We start from the raw sequence: 22,011 nt of genomic DNA on the forward strand, positions 1-22,011 counted from the left end.
TTAAAAATTATGTTATTTCTATGATCCATATACTCCATACTATGTTAATACTATTCATCAACTCTTGTTTTTTTTCTATTTCCCGCAAGAATCTACTTCTCCTCCAAATAAACTGTACTACTCTTTCAGAATTCACTTCCTTTATTGTTTTGTTTTGAGACGTTAATACAAAAAGTATTAAAGTCATGTTTAGAAATAATGATTTTTTAGAAATAAAATCATACTACTCTTCCACGAATTTTCATCTATGTATTTTTTTCAAGTCCATCTATTTTGATAAATTTGGTGCAAAATTACACTTGTAAAGTTCTTACTTACAATGGTGTGCCACATAAGTAACGTTTATTCTCATCCACTTACTAGTCCTCTTCATGATCATCATTAATGGATAAAAGAGGTGTAATGGCATTGAAGAGAGGGTGCAGTAACGTGCAAATGTTTTGTCTCGGACAGGACAGCAGGGCCCAACCAGGAAAACCACATCTAAGAGAACAGGAAATTATCGTTAACAAGACAAGGAGAACCAACTATAATTTTGTGTACCAAATTAAAACTACATATGAACAAAGAGAAAATAAAAAACCTAGTACATTCCAGAATGTTATAGAACTTTGATCTGATCAATAAAAGCATATGTCTATCGAATTGTTCATTATTATATGACCTTGAACCTAGCTAACCAATCATCCTTATCGTTTTAAGATTAAAGAAATGCAAGTTGCCTATGGTAGTGGTGGTTGGACTCCCAATCCAAGCTAAGATGCTTCTAGTATAACATGAATCAGAGTATGGACTGCATGCACTGTGCTGCCATATGCTTCTTTCTTCACCTCTTCACCTACATTAAGTATTGCTGTATTAATACGTCCCATATATATACTCATATGATTCAAAAAAAAGTATCAATTCAAAGATACATACATACATATATATATATATATATATATATATATATATATATATAATCTGACCTGAGTTCATCATTTGTGTGATTGATTGTACGGAAATACTAACTAAAGTTTTTCGTCCCACGAAATCACGAATTAGTTTACCTCCTACCGACCAGGCATATACAGAAGTCTACTCTTTCTTTCTTCTACGTACTGTGCTAATAATTATTGTGATTTGTGGTTTTGAAAAAATGTAGCACGATCTAACTAATCAAATATTTATTATCATATTATATGGTGAATGTTTCAACCAAGTCAAAATCCAAATCCAATCGCTTATGCTTGCTTCCAGAATTTTCCAAACCAGTGGCCCACCCACTTGTGCTATTTTATTGAATTGCTTCATGAAGAAGGCGTCAAGACAAATGAGCATCCTTCCAAGATATCTAGAACTTTCTAATGCATGATTTTTTATGGGTTTACTCCAAAATTTCTTCTATATACTCCCTCTTAGACGCTTCATTCTACAATTCAGTTATAGTCCTCTTGGTACGAGAGACAACCAACTCTTTCTAACTGCTTAAGGGTTAACCGAAAAACAAAATTTAATCATTCACTTCTTCTTGTTCATTCATAATCTTTCTCTTCAACCCCTTTTGATTATGCGCAGACTTTCTTCTTTATTATATATTTGTACTTTTTCTCCCTTTCCCTCCTCGTTATAGTTAGTCTCACTTCTTCCATGCTTCCCTTTTAATACTCATCAATTTTATATTCTATGGTTATGTGCAAATTTCCTTACTGCCCAAATTACCAATCTACATTAGAACCATAACTAACAAAACCAAGAAACCCATCAAGTTAATCAGAAAAATTGAAGAATGGATTATATGTATCCAGTGAAAGAAGAATACTTGGAATCATCAGCACCATCATCATCATCATATCAATTAGGTAGTGAGTATCCACCAAAGCCAATTGAGGGACTTCGTGACACCGGACCACCACCATTCCTCACCAAAACTTTTGATGTTGTGGATGACCCAGTTACCAACCACGTAATTTCTTGGAGCAGAGACGGCACAAGCTTTGTGGTCTGGGATCCACATGCCTTCTCTGCAAGTCTCCTTCCCAGATACTTCAAGCACAACAATTTCTCCAGCTTTGTCAGGCAACTAAACACTTACGTATGTATTATCTTATCACAATATCTCTTTAATTATTCTTTTCTTCAAATTGTAATACCTGTGTGGTTTAAGATTTTGCAACTCACAAAACCGGTTTTGTTTTTTATTTTGATGACGTATAAACCCCTTCTGTTTTGGTTTTGTAAAGTTTGTTGTATCTTGATTTCTCTAATTCTCCTCCTAAACAAAGTCACATGTTTCAATGGAAAATAACTCTTTAGACATTGTTGTTGAATGATTAAAGTAGTCTGTTACTGTAAATACAATTCCAATTTATTCTTTGTTTGTGACTTTGTTCAATTTTGATGGTTTGAAATATTGATCGTGGTGATTAATTTTACAGGGTTTTAGGAAAATTGATCCGGATAGATGGCAGTTTGCAAATGAAGGATTCATCAGAGGGCAGAAGCAATTGTTAAGAAGCATAAGGAGAAGGAAGGCACCTTCCCAACTAACGCAAGGTCACCACTGTGTTGAAGTTGGACGTTTTGAAATAGACAAAGAGGTTGATCGTTTGAAGCATGACAAGATAGTGTTGATGATGGAGCTTATGAATCTAAGACAGCAGCAGCAGAAAGCCAGAATGTACATTAAGGAGATGGAGCAAAGGTTACAAGTGACAGAAATCAAGCAGAAACATATGATGGCATTCTTATCTAGAGCCATAAAAAATCCTGCCTTCCTACACCAACTCCAACAGAAGGAGAACAGAAAGGATCTTGAAGAAGCTTTGACCAAAAAGAGAAGGCAAATTGAGCAAGGAGCTAGAGGTATTGGAGAATCAAGTAGTGGGGGTGAAGAAAGGAGCAGAGTTAAAGTTGAGGCCTTAGAATTTGGGGATTGTGATTGTGATCTTGGAGTGTCAGAGTTGGAAATGTTAGCTATGGAAATGCAGGGGTTTGGACAGGGTAGGATAGACCGGGAGGTAGAACCTGAGGCACTAGAATCACAAGAGAGACTGGATAGAGTACTTGATGAAGAGTTTTGGGAAGAACTACTGATCAGTGAGAAATTTGAGGGTCGATTAGACATTCCAACTACTGAAGATAATGATGAAGATGTTGTCAATATATTGGCGAATGAACTTGGTTGCTTGTATTCAAGTCATTAAGTGAACCACTGAATCATTTAACCTTTTCATTTTGTTCACTAGGTTCAAGACTTCAACTCTTACCAAAGTCCAGTATAAAGAAAGCGCATATGATGGAGCATAATTGGCAAGACAGTAAATTACAAGAAGGGAGTGTTTCTAATTCTAACTTCATTATATGTCCTTTTGTACCACTTGGTAAAACCCCAAATTCTCACATCTCTCATTGTCATTGTTTGATGAGGTAGGTTGCTTGATGGCGCTTGGACAAGAGTCTTTGGTAGTGATAGCAGTCACTATATATATACCCAAAGGTTCAGTTTTTTAAACCCCTTTCAGACACTATATATGTGTCAACCCAGATATGTCATTGCTTGTTGTAATTTGTTTATCACCTCAATGAATGTAGATTAATCAGAAGATGTATAATGGACAAGAGTAGCTCTTCTCCAACAATAGTAACTGAAGATCAAGAAGCAGGTTAAGGTTGTCGCTTTGATTTTATTTCCCCTCCTAAATTTTTGTGTGTATATCCTTGGAGAGGAAACACGTAATGGATGATGTCACTCATGTACTATCTACTTAGGTTTCATCATCATCATCACATGTTCATGGTTTATTTTTCGTAAAAAGATCGTTTGCAGTCTTCAAGATGAGTAGTGTCAAACATGTTCAGTGTCTGATCACATTATAAGAGGATTCTTCTTTTCTTTCTTTTGTTGTCGACCCGTATAGGGTGTGCATAACCATAGAATACTAGAACAGGCTTGCAAGAGTAGAATGATAACCTTAAGAAACAAAATTCTCTTACTCTTCTGGCTGAGTGCCTCGTGTCGGTGTGACTGTGGGGCTATGTTACAGCAGCGTGTCTGGTTATTAGCTGATTTAACATTTGAGATTTCTAGCTTCAATGATGAGAAAAAAATAAGTAAAAATTAATATCTTAAAGGTGCTTTTGGTTTTTGCTGACGTTCACAATTAGCAAATTACCATCAGAAGACTATATAGTTCACATCTTATCAAAATAAATCGAATTTGAAGCATGCATTTGATATCTGAATTATTTGGCTATCATATTCAATAGTTATAGTCCTATGCATACAAAACTGTAATAAATTATACAAATATGCAAATGATATAATTTTAGGAACTCCATCCTAAAATTAGCTTCAACTCGACCTGTTTGCATTGAGAAAATAACTATTTCTTTTTGTTCTTGTCAAAATTTAAAGAGAAACACATTTTTTTTTGAAAAATATTTTACTTTTGTTATTGTTAGAAACATTTTTATGTCATTATTTATTGTTAAAGAAAATGTTCAATATGGGTGTGACTGCATTTGTGAAAAAAAGGTGTTGTGATGACGAGATGTTTTATTTATTGAATAATTCAAATAAAATGACTAGGTGTATTACCTACTTAATAATGTGTATTATCAATTGAATAATTTGTATGTATAATTAGGGGCATTAATTATGACTATAATATACATATGATTAGGTGCATTATTATTATAAATTATTATTTTACTTTTTTTTATTAATATTATTTTTATTTTTATTAATAATAAGAATAATATTGAGAATATTAATAATAATAATTATTATAACAACATAAAAAATTATCTACTAAACAATCCGTATGTAATAATGACTAAGTATTATTTATGAATATAATTCGTGAAAAATATCCAAATGTAATAATGAATTTTAGATATGTATCTATATAAAAAGTTGAGGTAAATTTGATTTTTTTTTTATAGGAAATGACTTGTATGTGTAACATCCAAGTTGAATTGTAATAGTTATTTTACATAGTATATTATTGAAAATCTAGTTTTTCTTTTCTTAAATACCAAAACAGAGAGATGTTAACAACAATAATTTTGTCTAAGATGGGATACCTACATGGCTGATTTTTCCATCATATGGTTTTTTACCACTGTTCAATTCGCAAAGATCTTCATAAAGCAGGAGGAAAAATAAAATGAGGTTTTACTCTTCAAGTTAATCATTCGAAATCTCCAAACAGCAACTTAAAAGGATATTACAAAATTATTATTACATTCTTTTGAGAGTATTTTGAGAATTAATATAGTGCATGTTTATGAATATTGAAAATAATAAAAATGAAAACATTATAGAAAAAAATTGTCAAATATTCTTAATGTCTAGAAATTATATATTTTCTAAATTTTAAAATTCAGTAAGAGAATAATCAAATGATGAGTTTAAGAGCTTTTCTGCAACGACAAGTGTTACAGTTCAATACATTAGTGAAATATTATTTCTCGATTCTCCTTAATGGGTTATTGGTGGATGTATGTTTTTCCCAATTATTACGTTCCAATTCCAAATTAGAAAAGAACTGTGCTAAATATCTAGAAGTTTATTTCATGCATTATTCAACATTTATTATTACTGAAAGTTCAATTTTTTGAGTTAGTTAAGGAGTCAAAGAGATCTATTGCTTAAGGAGTCAAAGATGTCATGCCAACTAGTTAGGACTATATTGGATTATGTGTGACAAATAGTATGAAGCACAATTCATATTTCATTAATTAAATTACTATTTCCCCCCTTGAATATTCAGCCGATAATGTTGAAAAAGATAACAAAACCAAGCTATTCACTCAAGGTTTATTCTCCACATTTGTTTTATAGACACATTTATTTTTATTGGAACATCATGTGACCTTCACTTTGTTCCCACTTTCAATTATCCTTCTCTGATTTCCCCTTTTGCCAACATTTTATAGGACATTGAAGAAGGCCACTAAACTTGGGACGGCCTTAGAACTTGGGACCCATAACCCCAATACTCAATCATCCATAGAAACGATGAGGCCTTGCCAATTACTTCCTGCACCATATCACTACATCCGATTTCAGTGTGAAACAACGAAAATACATTTTGGATCTCTTTTACCGGAATATTTTTCTAGAATTTGTTATATGGAACGAATTTTTTGTATTGTGGAATTGTATAAGATTTTTTATTTTTGGCTTCTATTCTGAATTTTTATTTTTGGAACACAATAATCTATTTCCGACTTGCTTTTCCAAAATGTATTATTTCTAATTTTAAATTTTCATTCTAGAATGAATGATATTTTCAGAAATTTAAAAGTGTGTACATGCATGTTCAAAAAGATTGGGTGTAGGAAGAATTTACCCTAAACCTTTTGTAACTATTGACCAATTGGGCCTCTTGAATGTCCTCACTTAGCCTCTATGGTCACGGTTGTTTCTTCTTGCACTTCCATAACTTTTTCTCGCACCTTATATATGAGAGGCTAAATGATTGTTTTATCCTTAAAATATATATTTTGAATTGTAGAATTTATAATAAATCTAGAAATACCTTCCACATCCTACTATTTAAAATGTATTTTTTTTTATTTTATACATCCTACAATTTGAAATATATTTTTTATTTACACATTCGGATTGTTCGAAAGGTATTTTTAGATTAAAAATGCCTTATGAATTCTGAAATGTTTATTTTAAAAAAAAAACCATTAAATGTTAGAATTTAGAATGTATTTTCAGATTTAAAAATACTTTTCAAATTATATAATCCATATATTTTTTTTAATTTACATGAATGGTACAATTCGAAATTATTTTTAAATTTGGAAATACTTTGAAATTTTATAATTCAAAATAATTTTTTTCATTAAAAAATAATACATTCTGGATTATAATATGAATTTTTTTCTAGATAATCTATTTTAAAATGAAAAATATCAATGAAATAAAAAGTATTTTAAAAAGTATAAGATGAGGAATAAAAGCTGATGACAGTGAAGGAAGCAATATAACCCATAACCCAGGATAACTCAAAACATATCTTCTTCAATATCTTCGTCTATATCTTCTGTATATAAAACAATAAAGTCTTCACTGGTAAGTGTCAACACTTTCTCTATTTTTTTTTCTCCGTAGAATATTTTTTCTTCCTTTCAGCGTAAAAGCTTCCATATTTAAATTTAAACTATGTCACTTTGTTGTTATCAGAATGTACTACGAAACTAAAAGTTTGACTTGACGTGTTTAAGTGTTGTTTCTTTTCTCTAAATTGAAAATTAAATAATGTGATCATTTTTTTTTCTTTTCTTTCTTCCATTTCAAATTTCTTAAAAGATATTTATGTCGCGACACATGTTATTTCTCTCATTGTAAATTATCCTACCTACATGACACTCTAAATTTATTGGGTGATGAAACAAAAATTGAAGCAAAATCTCTTGCATTGTTCTCGTCCAAATCTGTCTCTTGAAGATTTTTTTTTCAATATTAATATTAGTTTTAATAGAGGTTTATTAAATAAAATTTCAATCGTTCTTTGTTTTTATGTTTTATATTGTTTGTAAAGGCTTATTTAGTTATAACTGATTAATTCTACAAAAGGATTTTTTATATGTAGTTTTAGAATAGGTTTGTAAAATTTCAATTTGAGAATAGATTTGTTTGATTCAAAGGTTTGCCAATAAAGTCATAGAAAAATGTCTTTATTTTGGTCCAAAATAAGCAAGGAGAGAACATGAATGTTCAAGTGGTGCTCACAAGTAAAAATGTTATAAATGTATCCTTTTAGCGTTGATACTTCTCTCTTTATTTAAGAGAGTTTACCCTCAGTTGCATTGCATCACAACTTATAAAAGAATATTGACTTTCTTTGTGAATTTGTGAGAGTTTTGGCTATTTAAGAGTGTGACTTTATATTTCCAAGTCTTATCTTATAACTATTAAGAATTCAAGTGATGATTCTTTCTCACAATTATCTTGAGTCCAATTTAGGTAACATGTTCTTCTTTTCTTATTCCATGTTTTTCATTTATTTGTTTACATTTTAAGCACCTTTATTCTTCTTATGTTATTATGTTGTTTGCATATCCTTACATTCTAGAATAAATGACTCAAATCTTAAATATGAGTATTGTATCTTACAAAATAAAGAGAAATTGTATTCCTTTTGTTGTGATTTTAAAAGAAGTTGACTTAACTGATTTGCATCCATTGTTGTAACATTCATAAACTCTCACATCTAAAAACTAATATAATATGTATGTAATATCTAATTAACATATAAACATATACAAATGTATATAAATATCTCAAAATACATCCCTCTTCATAGAAATTTTAATATATACATATAAGCTCAAAAACAAAAACATTCAAAATAAAAATATCACATCCTCCAATTGTTCATTGATGAGCTCTATCACCTGTAATATCATATGCTCTCGTGGAAATACACCATCATCACAAATAAAGAAAACAAAACATAAGAAGCAATATGAAAAGCTAGCTATAAAAAAAATTCTATATAATTTCAACTTCAATTAACAAGCATAAATTCGTCAATTCTTATACATTTTCACAAAATCATCAAGTGTCTCTCATAATTCATTATTCACATTTCTTATGTCAGACTTCTAATGACCCACATACTCAAACATTTGACTCTACTTTTGAAAGACTCGTACATTGACTTAGACACATAGATCTACACATGTCATACTACATCAATGTGAATCCACACAGTTATGTGCATAAAAAAATCTCAATATCTCAAATCATCGCATATGATAGGGTTAATCCATATGAATATGAAAGATCAAGTTCTTTTTCACACCTTGAACAGAATCACATGAACCTCCTTCGACTCTCACCACCTTAATAACTTCATCTATATGTGATTTTATTATATTAGTAGAGTCATACATCCTTCTAGATGCACCACTAGTCAATGCACATCTTAATAATCTCAACATATATATATTTTTTTTTTCTGAAAATACTATGTCTCGATTTTAACTTAATAATCCAGATCTCAAATTATACAAAGTTCCATTTAATCATACCAAAACATAGAAAACAAAAAAACAAAACAAAAATTACATAAAAATTAAAGGATTTTTAATTAAATATATAATTAAAACTCTTATAAAAATTAATTAAAATCAATAAAAAAATAATAAAACAAAAACACATAAGCAAATCTTAAAATTTAAGTTTTTTTTAGCTTGAGTGAAAATGGACCTTGCTTGAGCAAAAATCTACCCGATAGCACCCCAAAATCCATCCCATTTATGCTTGAGTGAGATTCCCTCTCGCTCGGGCAACAATGGGTCTCGCTTGAGTGAGATTCCTTCTCGCTTAGAAGAAAACGGACCCGAGAGCATCCCATTTTTTACCCCATTTTCACTTGAGCGATAATGAGTCTGGAACTCAATGTCTCAGGCTAGCTTGAGCGAGAATAATTCGCCTAAGCGGAAGTACCTCACTTGAGCAAGATATGCATATTAAAACTACATAAAACTGTTAAAATTGAAGCTTTTCAACAAATTTTTTCATATTCAAACATATTAAACTAAACATAACAACAGTTCCATGCTTAGAGCTAGATAATAATTCTAATAAAGCTAATAATGTGTCAATTTGTAATATCATCTATATATTCAACATCTCTACTTCAAAATCAATAACCAATACTCACAATTTCTTAACTTTAATTATATCACAAAACAATTCAAGTCCTTTATACTATCATTCAAACACTTCCAATATCAATAAAAACATTCAATAACTATATTCACATCACAATTAACATAAAATCTAATATTTGATAATCTCAAATAAAAATACATTAAATCATCCATTCAATCATTCCAACATTTAATTTCAAATAATATACTATTTTATTGAGAAACAATCAATCCTACAAACAATTTTGAAACTGGTGTCACGTCACTGTCACATATAGATCTTCTAACTTATTGTTTTATTGTAAATTTAAACTAATTACCCTTATCTGAGTTTGACCAGTTGTTCATTAAGAGTTCTAACTCCTACAATGTCCAAGTAAAAGTTAACCTGGACCACAAAGTCCTAATAAAAAATCTAACTATATCACTAAGACTCCGAGCTAACATACACTAATCCTAAAACTAAAATTAATTTCTATTTAATATTTTTTATAATGTTAAATTCACATCCTCGAGTAACTTAAATAAATAGTCAGAACAAAATGTAATTGTTCGTATTAAATTACTAATATATATATTATGAATATAAATTTAAAAAATAATTAAAAATAATATATATATATATATATATATTTTGTCCAAACTAATTTTATAAAATAAAAATATAGATTGTAATTTATTTTTAAAATATTATTATATATGTTATAAATATAAATTTATAAAATGACTAAAACTACAATATATATATATATATTATTCAAAGTAATTTTTTAAAATATTATTCTTGTGAATATGTGTAAAAGGTGATGACTAGTCAAGAGCCAATTATTGGCATGAGAGAGTTGTCCCTTGTTTTCCTCCTTTTATCTTCATTCTTATCCTTGTATCCTTGTTCTCTTCATGCTAAGTGTACCTTTTTATTTTTATTATTTTGGCTTCCTTTTTTCCTTTTTTCTTAATTACCCCTTTATGTCCTCACCCTTCTTAACAGTTTTAATTAAAGAAATTAAAGTGAATGATAATTTTCAGTGATAAATAACTTTAATAAAGTGCGAGAGAAAAATATATATAAAAGCTGAAAATTAAAATTTACTCCTTATATGACTAGTTATTAAAAAAAATTATTAAATGGAATGGAGTGATTAGCTCCTCTCACTAATCTTCTGGTAAAGGACAATATTTTTAGGAGAAAAAAAATATGAATTATTTGTTATAAGTTAAAGTTATAATTTATGTGTAAGATCAAAATAAGGATTGAAAAAAGCTAAAAAAATAGAGCTTTTATAAACTAATTTATATATAAACTAACTTTAACTTTATTTTATTCTTTTATGTTCTTATTTCCTTAAAATTTTTACCTATAATCCAAATCATCTTTAACTATCAATGCTGAGAACGAATATCTTTCAAATTTGTTTTATAAAATTCAACCTCATTGATATACACTACAAGAAAAACGCGAATTACATACAGATTATTACATACGGATCAAAATCCATATGTAAAATCAATATTACGTACGGATTTTTGCATACGGATAAGCCAGGTTCCTTCAGCAACCAAAGAAAATTTAACCACTACATCAAACAAATTCTTTAGTTTTATTATGATTTTTATTATAGTTATTATTATTAATAATATTAATAATATTAATAATACTAACAATATTAATAATACTAACAATATTAATAATACTAACAATATTAATAATACTAACAATATTAACATATGAATCACATTTAATTTATCTATAATCTACTTGAATCTAAACATAATTTATTATATTATCTATTAGTATGAATCACATTTAATATATGTCATACTCATAGTCATCATATTACCTATTACATTAAAATCAACTATCATATTAATTATTATTTTACGATCATATTGACTTAATTAAGTTTATTATAGGTAGTTGGTTTTACTTGTGTGTTATAGTAAAGAATATTGTCAACAAACAATATTATCTTTTAACATAGAATGATGACTTTTACATTAACTATTAATTAAATCTCTAATACAGATTACTAGTTAGCATATCATTATAGTTTAAACTATATTAATTATTTCATAAATCTATGTAAAAAGTTGTTACTAAATAACCTTTTCTACTAATATATAAATCATAATGACAAAGTGATTAAATAATTTATAATTTAAAATATTTTAAAAATTATACATTATATCAATTTTAATCTATGTAAGTAAATATTTGAAAATAAGATTTTTTTTATCGACAAAGAATAAAAAAAATTAAAGGAAACATTTTAAGGATATTTCAATCCTTATACAAGAATCTCAAATCAGAAAAGAAGTGTAAGATACAAGCACCTATATAGCCATCTAACAAAAACTTCACAACTACCTATAATAACCTATATTTGAAAATAAGATATCAAATAATTTTATATTAATATATATATATATATATATAATATGAAAGTAAATTTAAATTTAACCATGAGTTTTAAAAAATTAATGATTAAATAAAAAAATATATTAATCAATATATATGTATTTATAGTATTAAAGTTATATTAATATTATATAATTTCTTCCTTTTTCTCTCTATCTATCTATATCCGGATAAAAGTAATATTACTCAAGTCAAATAAAACTACTATACACACACAATAAATATCTAAATGTATATTTATATCAAAATTAATATTAATAATATGAATATAATATTAATAATATGAATATTAATATTAATAATATTAATAATATTAATAATATTAATTATAATATTAATAATATGAATAATATTAATAATATGAATATAATGTTAATAAAAATATTAATTATAATATTAATAAATATTAATAATATGATTAATATTAATAAATATTAATAATATAAATATAATAATAATATGAATATAATTTATTTTATTATTATTATTAATAAATTATATTAATATGTATAAATTATATTAATATGTATAAATTATATTAATATGTATAAATTATATTAATATGTATAAATTATATTAATATGTATAAATTATATTAATATGTATAAATTATATTAATATGTATAAATTATATTAATATGTATAAATTATATTAATATGTATAAATTATATTAATATGTATAAATTATATTAATATGTATAAATTATATTAATATGTATAAATTATATTAATATGTATAAATTATATTAATATGTATAAATTATATTAATATGTATAAATTATATTAATATGTATAAGTATAATAAAAATGATAATATGACCAAAGAATTTGTTTGGTCTAGTGGTTAATGCTTCCTCCTGGTCACTGGAAAGATTTGGGTTCAAATCCTGGCTGTTGCAGTTTGCTGCCTCCCAATATTATGAAATGCACTATGCTGGGCCGACACTGATGAAAGCTAGGAGTGGAGCCCCACTTCTTAATACTTCTTATTTTCTCTTACAACAACTAAAACTCTTTTTACTCAATATCCTCACAAGACAAATTATATATAGATTTTCTCATAAGTATCATCTCCAAAATAACTAATTTCTTAACTTTTTTTATTTTTAATATTTTTTTCTATAATACACTTTTCAACTCTCTCATTAACTCCCTACTTAACATACCTGACATTAATGGAACAATCTTGTTCCTATGATTGAATTCCGAAAAATTGGACTTACGGTCGACATTTTTTCTCATGTGGTCGATGCAAAACCACCCTCCTGCTATTGAATCATTACTTTTTGTATTGGCTCACCTTGATGTTTAGTCTTCTTATCTAACATATAACTTGGAAAACAAACTCAAATTTGTCCATGTAATTCATTTAACGTTTCTTTCTTGACTACATGAGTTCCTACTTCCAGTTTCAATTGAAATGCACGAGAAATTGGTGTATGCAGAAGTCTTTGAGAAGTTGTAACCGATAAGCTACAAAGCCCACTTGTTTGAGGACAAAAAAAGGGACTATAGTAACATGCTCACTACAAGAAAATTATGAAATAGAAACCAATTTTTAGAAACCAAAATAATTAGTTGCAATAGTAACTAAATTAGAGACCATTTTAGAAACTAAAAAGAAAATTGGTTTCTAAATTAGTTTCTATTATTGTTAAATAGTTTCTAAATTGGTATCTAATTAGCAACCAAGATTTTAACTACCAATTATTTAGTTTCTAAATTTGGTCTCTAAAACCTTAGTTGCTAATTAGATACCCATTTAGAAACTATTTAACAATAATAGAAACTAATTTAGAAACCAAAATTATTTTTAGTTTCTAGAATGGTCTCTAATTTAGTTACTATTACAACTAATTATTTTGGTCTCTAAAAATTGGTTTCTATTTCATGATTTTCCTGTAGTGGCTGAACATTTTAGGTGTCATCGTTTAGGCATAGAAGTCTGTCTCTGAGGGCGAAGTTTAAGGTACATTCTATCACCTACTGTAGTTTGTGATGGTTTCCTAAGGCGATTACTAAATTTAACCATCTGTCCTTGAAATCTATCTAAGTGAAATTTGAACTACTTGGGGATTTCATCTCTAGTCATTAAGTCTTGAGCTACACCTTTCATAGTTGTTTCCCTAAATACATATCTAGCTAACGATGGTGGAGATCTTCCATACACTATTTCAAAAGGTTAGCATTTAGTTGTCCTTTGAAAACTATTGATGTACCAATATTCTCCCCATGGAATGAAATTGGCACATGTATTAGGCTGCTTTGAGCTAGAACATTGTAAATATGTTTACAAAGTCTTATTTAAAATCTCAGTTTTTCTATTGAACTTCAGATGATAAACAATTCTCATGTTTAGTATTGTACCCTGCAATCTAAACAATTCCTTTCTAAAAAATGTTGGATTCCTATCACTAATAATTAAAGACTATATACTATGCAACTTAATCACCTTTTTAATAAATATTTTTTGTAATAGTTCTTATAGAGTAAGGATGTTTGATAGGAATAAAATAGCCATACTTTTTAAGTTTGTCCAACACTACTAGAATCACATTATAGCCATTTAATTTAGGGAGACTTATAATAAAATTCACGCCTATATCTTCCCAAACGGTCTTAGAAATAGGTCAAGGTTAGAGGAGTCGCTGAGGTGAAAATGCTTAATATTTATTATACTGATCAAACAAGCTACCACAAATTTTGTTTTTGTTTTCTTAATCCAATATAAAGATTAAGCTATTCGCTAATAGGTATGAAAAACTCATGAATGTCCTCCTATATGTTTCATGTTATATTCATAGAGCAATTTCAGAATCCAACTTAATGATGCCAACAAAACCAAACACCCTTATACAAAACCAAAATGGTTTGGATTTTTTTTTTCATCAGCAATAAATTAATAGAATAAAAATGAGACACTTAAGGGGTGTCCCAACCCTTATACATAATACCCTCATAGTTTAAACAAACAACAATACAAAGCAGCGTTAAGGGAGCACTTAACACTAGAAAACTTAAACTATAAAGGCTTCCCAAACCAGAGGAATTTGATTAGCACATACACCAGTAGAAAAACAGACTGCTGGAATATGAGAAAAGAGACTCCCTCCCATCCCTTTACAACATGACAAAGGCATCTACATCTTGATTAAGACCAAAAATACCCACGGTAGTCCCAGTCACTATTGTAGGCAATTCCCAGGTTTTCTTACTTCATGACCTGATCATTACTTTGTGCCTACATAATTCTTTTACAGCACAGTGGTGATGACCTTCAGTAGCATTGTTGGCCATTTGATTTGCATTTGTAAATCCTTAAAACATAGCCTTAAGCATGTGCAACTTGAGGTTCTTTTGGCCAAAGCAAACACGATCCAGAGACGCACATTCCTCCTTCATCCTAAGTCTATTTCCTGGACACCTCAACTTCATTTATACCAGCCGAACAACATGCCAAAACCAGATGGCAACATCAAACCAAATACCATATAAGAACTTGTAGCACACTCTGATTTAGCCTTGGGGATCAACTTCCTTGGACTGTCGCAACTACCATCAGAGTCACCTGTAGCGACAGCAGCCACTTAGGTAACTGGGATCACCAGAACTTCAGTTTATAGCACCCTACATCCCTGCACTTGGCTTATGTTGTACCTGCATAGACTACAAATCAATGTTAGCTAAAAAATTATGGCTTCTGATAAGTGTTGTCTTAAGGCTTGCTCCAACACTAGCTTTTCTTCAAGAACCCCTATAAAATGTATATGTGCCTCATCAAAACAACATCCACATAAAGGAGATAATAGTTCCACTTCATTGGCTCACGCTAGGAGCAACATCCTACCACCCTTTCCCAGCTCAGCTTCAGCATCACCAGAACTACATCATCCAGGGGTCCTTGCACAAACCAGCAGTCCACCACAGGCATAAGAAATCTGCCCTGCAATTTCCTCCATTAGACGCTATGATTAACAACTAACCAGGACCTCCAACACACGTGGTAACCATCACCCCCAAAACCATCCAGTAACTCCAACATAAACAGCCAACAGAACCAGCCAACCAGTGTTATCAGCTTCAACGAACCACTTTTTCTACTACCCCTAATTCTACTAACATGTGCCTTCAACAATGGGGTTATGACTTCATCAAGTAGTAATAAATGGATATGGCTTTAAGAGCATGGAAACCCCCACCTAGACTCTGGTATGGTTCAACCACAACTTCAGACATGGAAACCAATTGATAGCAAAGAAGAAATTTGCACATGACAGTAGACCCATCCCTACTACTCTCACATCCTTTCCAACTTCGTATTGCTCCTTGCTCCTATGTTGAACTGATGGTGCTTATTCATACACCTGAGAACCTGAAACTCTGTACAGATAACCACCCCTGCATCTACTAAACTGATCCCACAAATCTGTCCACATAGCACAAATATCCCATTTCGAGTAACAGCAGGTTCTCTTGGCTCCAAACATAGGTCTCACACCTCTAACTCAGGTTGAGCCCAATTGCTGGTTAGACCTTGGTCTAGACAATTCTATCTGCACCTCCTGGACTCATACAGTCAGCCCCAGACCAGCCAACACTTATTGTTCAGAACCAAGATATCTTGGCCACACTAAAGTAACATCGACCAATCTTTTTGGTTCCATCTCAGCTTCTCCCATACTATGCACACACCTACAACTGTTTTGATTCCATATACCCTGCAAACAGCTAGTCATCCGACACCCTCTTGGTACCTTCAAATCTTGGACAGAACCGTGACACTCCAGCTCTGTCCAATACTTATCCAACCCCTGCATTCCCCGACCCTTCATCCTTGTTCCCTCTTCACCTTCTATTAGATCACAAGTTTGCTCATATTTACACAACCTTCCCCTTATCTGCTGTCATCCTATTATTTAAAGCTCTTTATACATAATATCGGGTTAAGGGTCCAGTCTGTAAAGGAGTAATTAAAGGAGTTTGATCTATGTTTCAACCATGACCACGATTTAAGTTGTGCCAACTGTAAGATCTCCTCAGCATCTACTACTCCTTGTTTGAATAGGATAGAGTTTCTCTGGTCCCAAATACACCTTACTACGGCTGCCCAAATACCTTTCCAAACCAGATTTTGCTTACAACTGACCTGAACACTATGGAAACTCAGGAAATGGATCTTTGGGTCATTGTGTTGAAATAACATGATACCCAACCATTTAAGACAAAGCGACCAAACAAGCTGTGCAACCTTGCATTCTATAAACAAATGTTGACATGATTCCTCCTTACTTTGACACAAACCACATGCATTTGATAACATGTGCACTCCTCTTCTACTTAGCCCCACCCTTGTTGGAATTCTATCTATAAGAACTCTCCAAGCTGTTGTCAACACATTAGGGAATGCTTTAGCTTTTCAAAGAAGCTCAAAGACAATGTGATGGTTACCACTCGTTTGCTTGGCTAGGCATTCATATGCTGAGTTAACCGTATATTGCTCAAGTTCCCCTGCCCCCCACACTTGGACATCACTTATTTCCCTTTTCACCAAGACCCTTGTTATGCATTCCATCAGATTTGCTTCCATTTCAGATTCCCACTCAAATCTGTCTCGTCTCCACTGTAGACCCCACCGCCAACCCAAACCCTCCCACACACCTACCTCTTCCACCTTATGCTCCTGATTAACTGACAAAGAATACAATATCTGGAATAAAGTTTTGAGACTTGACTCACCTACCCACACATCCTCCCAAAATCTTACCTTGTCCCCCCTTCCTAGTTTCCATCGCAACTCTTCTTGGAACCACCCATCTCCTCCTCCCTCCATACAAACCTTTACTAAGTCCCTCCACCACCACGATTGTTGTTTCACAGGAATATGGGGGCAATCTAGTTGTCCACCATATTTTGAAAGAAGTACCTCCTTCCACTTTCCTACTTCTTGTGAGATGAGTCGCCATCTCCATTTGGCTAAGAGAGCATAGTTAAACATTCTGATATCTTTGAACCCCAAACCTCCCTCTTCTTTTGATTTACACAAATCACCCCAACTTACCCATGAGATTGGTCTCTTCTCCTTTCCCCATCCCCAAAGGAATTTCCTTTGTATGCTTCTAATACTTTTATAGACCGACTTTGGCGCTTTGAACACTGATAAGTAAAAAAGAGGTATAGATGTGAGCACTGACTTAATTACACAACTTCTACCTGCCAACAATAGGAATCTCCCCTTCCACACACTTAGTCTAGCTTTCAATTTGTTCAGAACTGGTTCCCGGAACGATTTCTTCCTTGGGTTGCCTCCTACTTCCAGACCCAAGTATTTGAAAGGATAACTCATTTTGTCCACAATGAAGGATCCTTGCGTAGCTTGTGAGATCATGATTCTGAACGTTAATTCCAGCTAGCTTTGATTTGTGAAAATTAATTTTCAACCCTGATGCTAGATCAAAGCCCCTTAAGATAGTCTTCACTATGCGCACATTACTCCATGAATCCTCACAGAAGAAGAGTGTGTCATCCGCAAACTGGAGGAAGCTGACTTCAACCTCCTTGTTTCCAATCTTTACCCCAGACAGAAGATTGGCTTTTAGTGCTTGCCTTACCAGTCCCGCAAGACCTTCAGCCACCATAATAAAGAGGAATGGTGCTAACGGATCTCCCTGTCTCAGCCCTCTTGACGGCCTAAATTCCTCCGTAGGACTCCCATTCACTAGGATCGATACAGAAGCAGATTCCATGCAACCTCTAATCCATTTTATCCATGTATAGTGGAAACCCAATCTACCAAGCATGTCATACATAAAGTCTCACCTAACTGAGTCATACGCCTTTTCAAAGTCTACATTCAAGCACAAGCCACTGTTCCCTTTCCTCCTAAGATCCTCAACCACCTCATTTGCCAGAAGCACACTATCCACCAGACTCCTGGTCCTTATAAAAGCTGATTGACTTTCATCTATAATTGCAGGTAACACCTCCTTTAGTCTCCCAGCTAGAACTTTAGTTATGACTTTGTATACTGCACCCACTAAGGATATGGGTCTGAATTGATCAAGCTTACAAGGATCCTTCACTTTTGGTACAAGTGCGATAAATGAGGCATTACACCCTCTGGGGATAAATCCAGTTTTATGGAAGATCTCCAGAGCTGCTACAAAATCATCTTTTAGGTAGTTCCAACTTTTCTTAATAAAGTTGAAGTTAAAACCATCCGGTCCAGGGCTTTTTGATCCTTCGCATTGCCACATCGCATCCTTAATTTCTTCCTCAGAGAAAGCTTCTATCAGCCTCAAACTTTGCACAGAGGAGAGGGTTTTAAACTCAACTCCATCAAGTCTTACCCCAAAGTCTTTTGTTGCTTTGAATCTAGTTTCAAATAGCATTTTTGCTTCTGAGCGTACAGAACTAGGCTCCTCACACCAGATACCCCCTATTTCAACCCCCTTCACTTCATTCCTTAGCCTCCTCCACCTTAATGATGAGTGGAAAATTCTAGAGCAAGAGTCTCCATATCTAAACCAGTTGGGTCTAGCCTTTTGGCGGAGAAGAGATTCTAATTTTGAGTCAATCTCCCAAAGTCTCCTTACCAGTTCAATTCTGGACTGTCTCTCACTTTCCGAAACCTGACCATTGCAATCTTGATAGTTAAAGCTCTCGATATCCTGCAGAATAGACCTCTTAATAGAATTCAAGTTTCCAAAAACTTCCTTATTCCAAGTTTTTAGATCAGCCTTCAGGAGTTTAAACTTTTCCTTTAGCCCTTTTAGGTCACTTCCTTGGTTCGCATATGATTTCCACCTTGCCTCCACCATCCTATCAAAGCCTTGTTCCGAATGTCAGGCATCAATTGATCTAAAGGGTTTTGGACCCCAGTCTTTATCCAAACACTTTATCATCAGAGCACAGTGATCAAAGACTTCTCTTCTTTGAACGTATTGCTTACACATAGGCCAACATTGCAGCCATTCTTCAGATACAAGGGCTCTATCAATTCTACTCTTTATTGTTCCATTTGATTTGAACCATGTAAACTTTTTCCCCACAATAGGCAAGTCCAAGAGCAAGTTTGATTCAATGAACTCATTAAACCCCTTTATCTCACTAGTGAAATCACCCCTATCAGCCCCTTGCCTTTCCATTCGACTTCTTATTGCATTAAAGTCCCTACAGAAACACCACAGTTCAATTTGAGAGGCTTCTTTGCACTTAGACAAATCCTCCCAAAGTCGCTTTTTCTCTTTCAGGGAGCATGCTGCGTACACATTTACCACACAACACCTTTTGGCAGATTTAACATGTTGGCCCACCGTAGCAATGTAACCCTTCTCCAAAGAGTGACTTTCATAGATGAAAGTATCTTTGTGCCACATAGATAGTACACCTCCGTTTCCATTAGCCCCTCCATTGTGAATCCACCCAATATTGTTATCTCTCCATAGTGAAAAACATCTAGCGTCCGTTATTTCAACTATTTTTGTTTCTTGGATGCACACAAATTCCACTTCCTCTGTAGCTATACATCTCCTCAAGTACCTAGCTTTTGTTCCTCCCCCCAGTCCTCTTATATTTAAATTAAAAATCAGCATGTAAAACATTCAGGGTACCCACCTCTGCATTCTTCATAAACTCCAAATCTCGCTCTTCCATGCAATAGAGTTCTTGAACGACCTCCTCTTCCTCTTGACGGCAAGCTAGCCCTATCTGTTTACCAAGAATCCATAAATCTGCAGGTTCCTCCGAGCGTCCAGAGCTTCGAATGCGGGTATTACAATTGTTGATGTCACCATCAGAAATAGATGTTACCACTGGGCCATCGTTCAGCAGCAAATTCCTCCTCACCTGAGATGTTCTCGCACTCAATCTAACGGACCGTCTTGGAAGGGTATTTGGTTCCCCTAACTCTCTCATCCCTTTCATCTTGCCCCGCCTTGGGAGAGATATGTTTGAACATCCCGCTACTCCCTCCATTTCCGTCATCGGATCTTGTGATGACGACCCACATTGATTCCTACCTTCCACTGTGAGTCCATAGGGTTGTTTGTGGATGGGGAGGTTCGAACGAATGCCATCCTCACAACCTTCTTCCTTGCAATCTGATGTCTCCGAACCTACCGTATGGCTGCCATCATCGTCCTTCATAACGATTTCCTTCGTTCTGTCAGATTGCCTAACAGACTTCTGCTTTGGGTTCTCTCCAAAGATTCCCCCCATACACGAGTGGGGCTCCTCCTCTCGTTCCTGGCCCAGAGACCCATTGGGTTCACTCAGTGTACCCCTACTTTCAATTTCCACTACCAACTTTGCCAACTCAGCATGCACAAAATGGTAATTTTGTAAAGAGAGACAAACTTTTTCATCCTGAATTGTCAGGGCAGCATCCGCCGACTCCTCCTGGCCCTTGGTTTCCCCTTTTATGAAACGTAGGTTTTCTTTTCTCTGTGTGGAAGCGCTGCCCAGAACAGAGACCTTAGAAGAGGTGTTTTTTTGTCTTATTCACACTCGATCCGTCACCTTCCTCCATCTCCTCCTCTATACGGCGGTCCTCTCCTCCACACATAGCCACCTCTTCATCACTACACCTCCGTAGAGCAGTTTCCTCTACATAGGTCTCAGAAGAAGAGACGCTATCGGAGGAGTCATATAGATTCCGGATGCACATACATTGACCTCCAAGTCCTGTAGGATGTTCTTCTTCAATATAAATACTCAGCACTTGATCATTAATATTCATGCTCTTAGCCATATTTGCGTTACGATTTTTTAGCAGACGAACTTGGAGTCTCGCATACTCCAAGTTTTCCCACATCGTCGTCGAATCATGTACTGCTACCAATGTTGCTACCTCTCCTACCACTTTAGAGAAGCAATCTTTATTCCAAAACGTTAGAGGTAGCCCATAACATTTCACCCATACAACTTTAC

At 32.7% G+C, this 22,011-nt stretch overlaps 1 protein-coding gene across 3 annotated transcripts; it reads left to right on the plus strand.

Annotated features, from left to right (window-relative positions):
* Positions 1-1,257: 1,257 nt before the first annotated feature.
* LOC137829752 (heat stress transcription factor A-7a-like) lies at positions 1,258-6,176 on the plus strand. Of its 3 annotated transcripts, none has more exons than XM_068636653.1 (4): positions 1,258-2,077; positions 2,421-3,481; positions 3,577-3,653; positions 5,926-6,176. In XM_068636653.1, the coding sequence occupies exons 1-2, from the start codon at positions 1,772-1,774 to the stop codon at positions 3,186-3,188; spliced, it is 1,074 nt and encodes a 357-aa protein (XP_068492754.1). In that variant the 5' UTR covers positions 1,258-1,771; the 3' UTR covers positions 3,189-3,481; positions 3,577-3,653; positions 5,926-6,176. The 3 variants fall into 3 exon arrangements, with proteins under 3 accessions (XP_068492754.1, XP_068492755.1, XP_068492753.1); XM_068636654.1 differs by having other exon boundaries at positions 3,577-3,647; XM_068636652.1 differs by lacking the exon at positions 5,926-6,176 and having other exon boundaries at positions 3,577-3,880.
* The last annotated feature ends 15,835 nt before the right edge of the window (positions 6,177-22,011 follow it).

This window comes from Phaseolus vulgaris, chromosome 7, assembly GCF_000499845.2.
Source record: "Phaseolus vulgaris cultivar G19833 chromosome 7, P. vulgaris v2.0, whole genome shotgun sequence".
NCBI classification, from domain to species: Eukaryota; Viridiplantae; Streptophyta; class Magnoliopsida; order Fabales; family Fabaceae; genus Phaseolus; species Phaseolus vulgaris.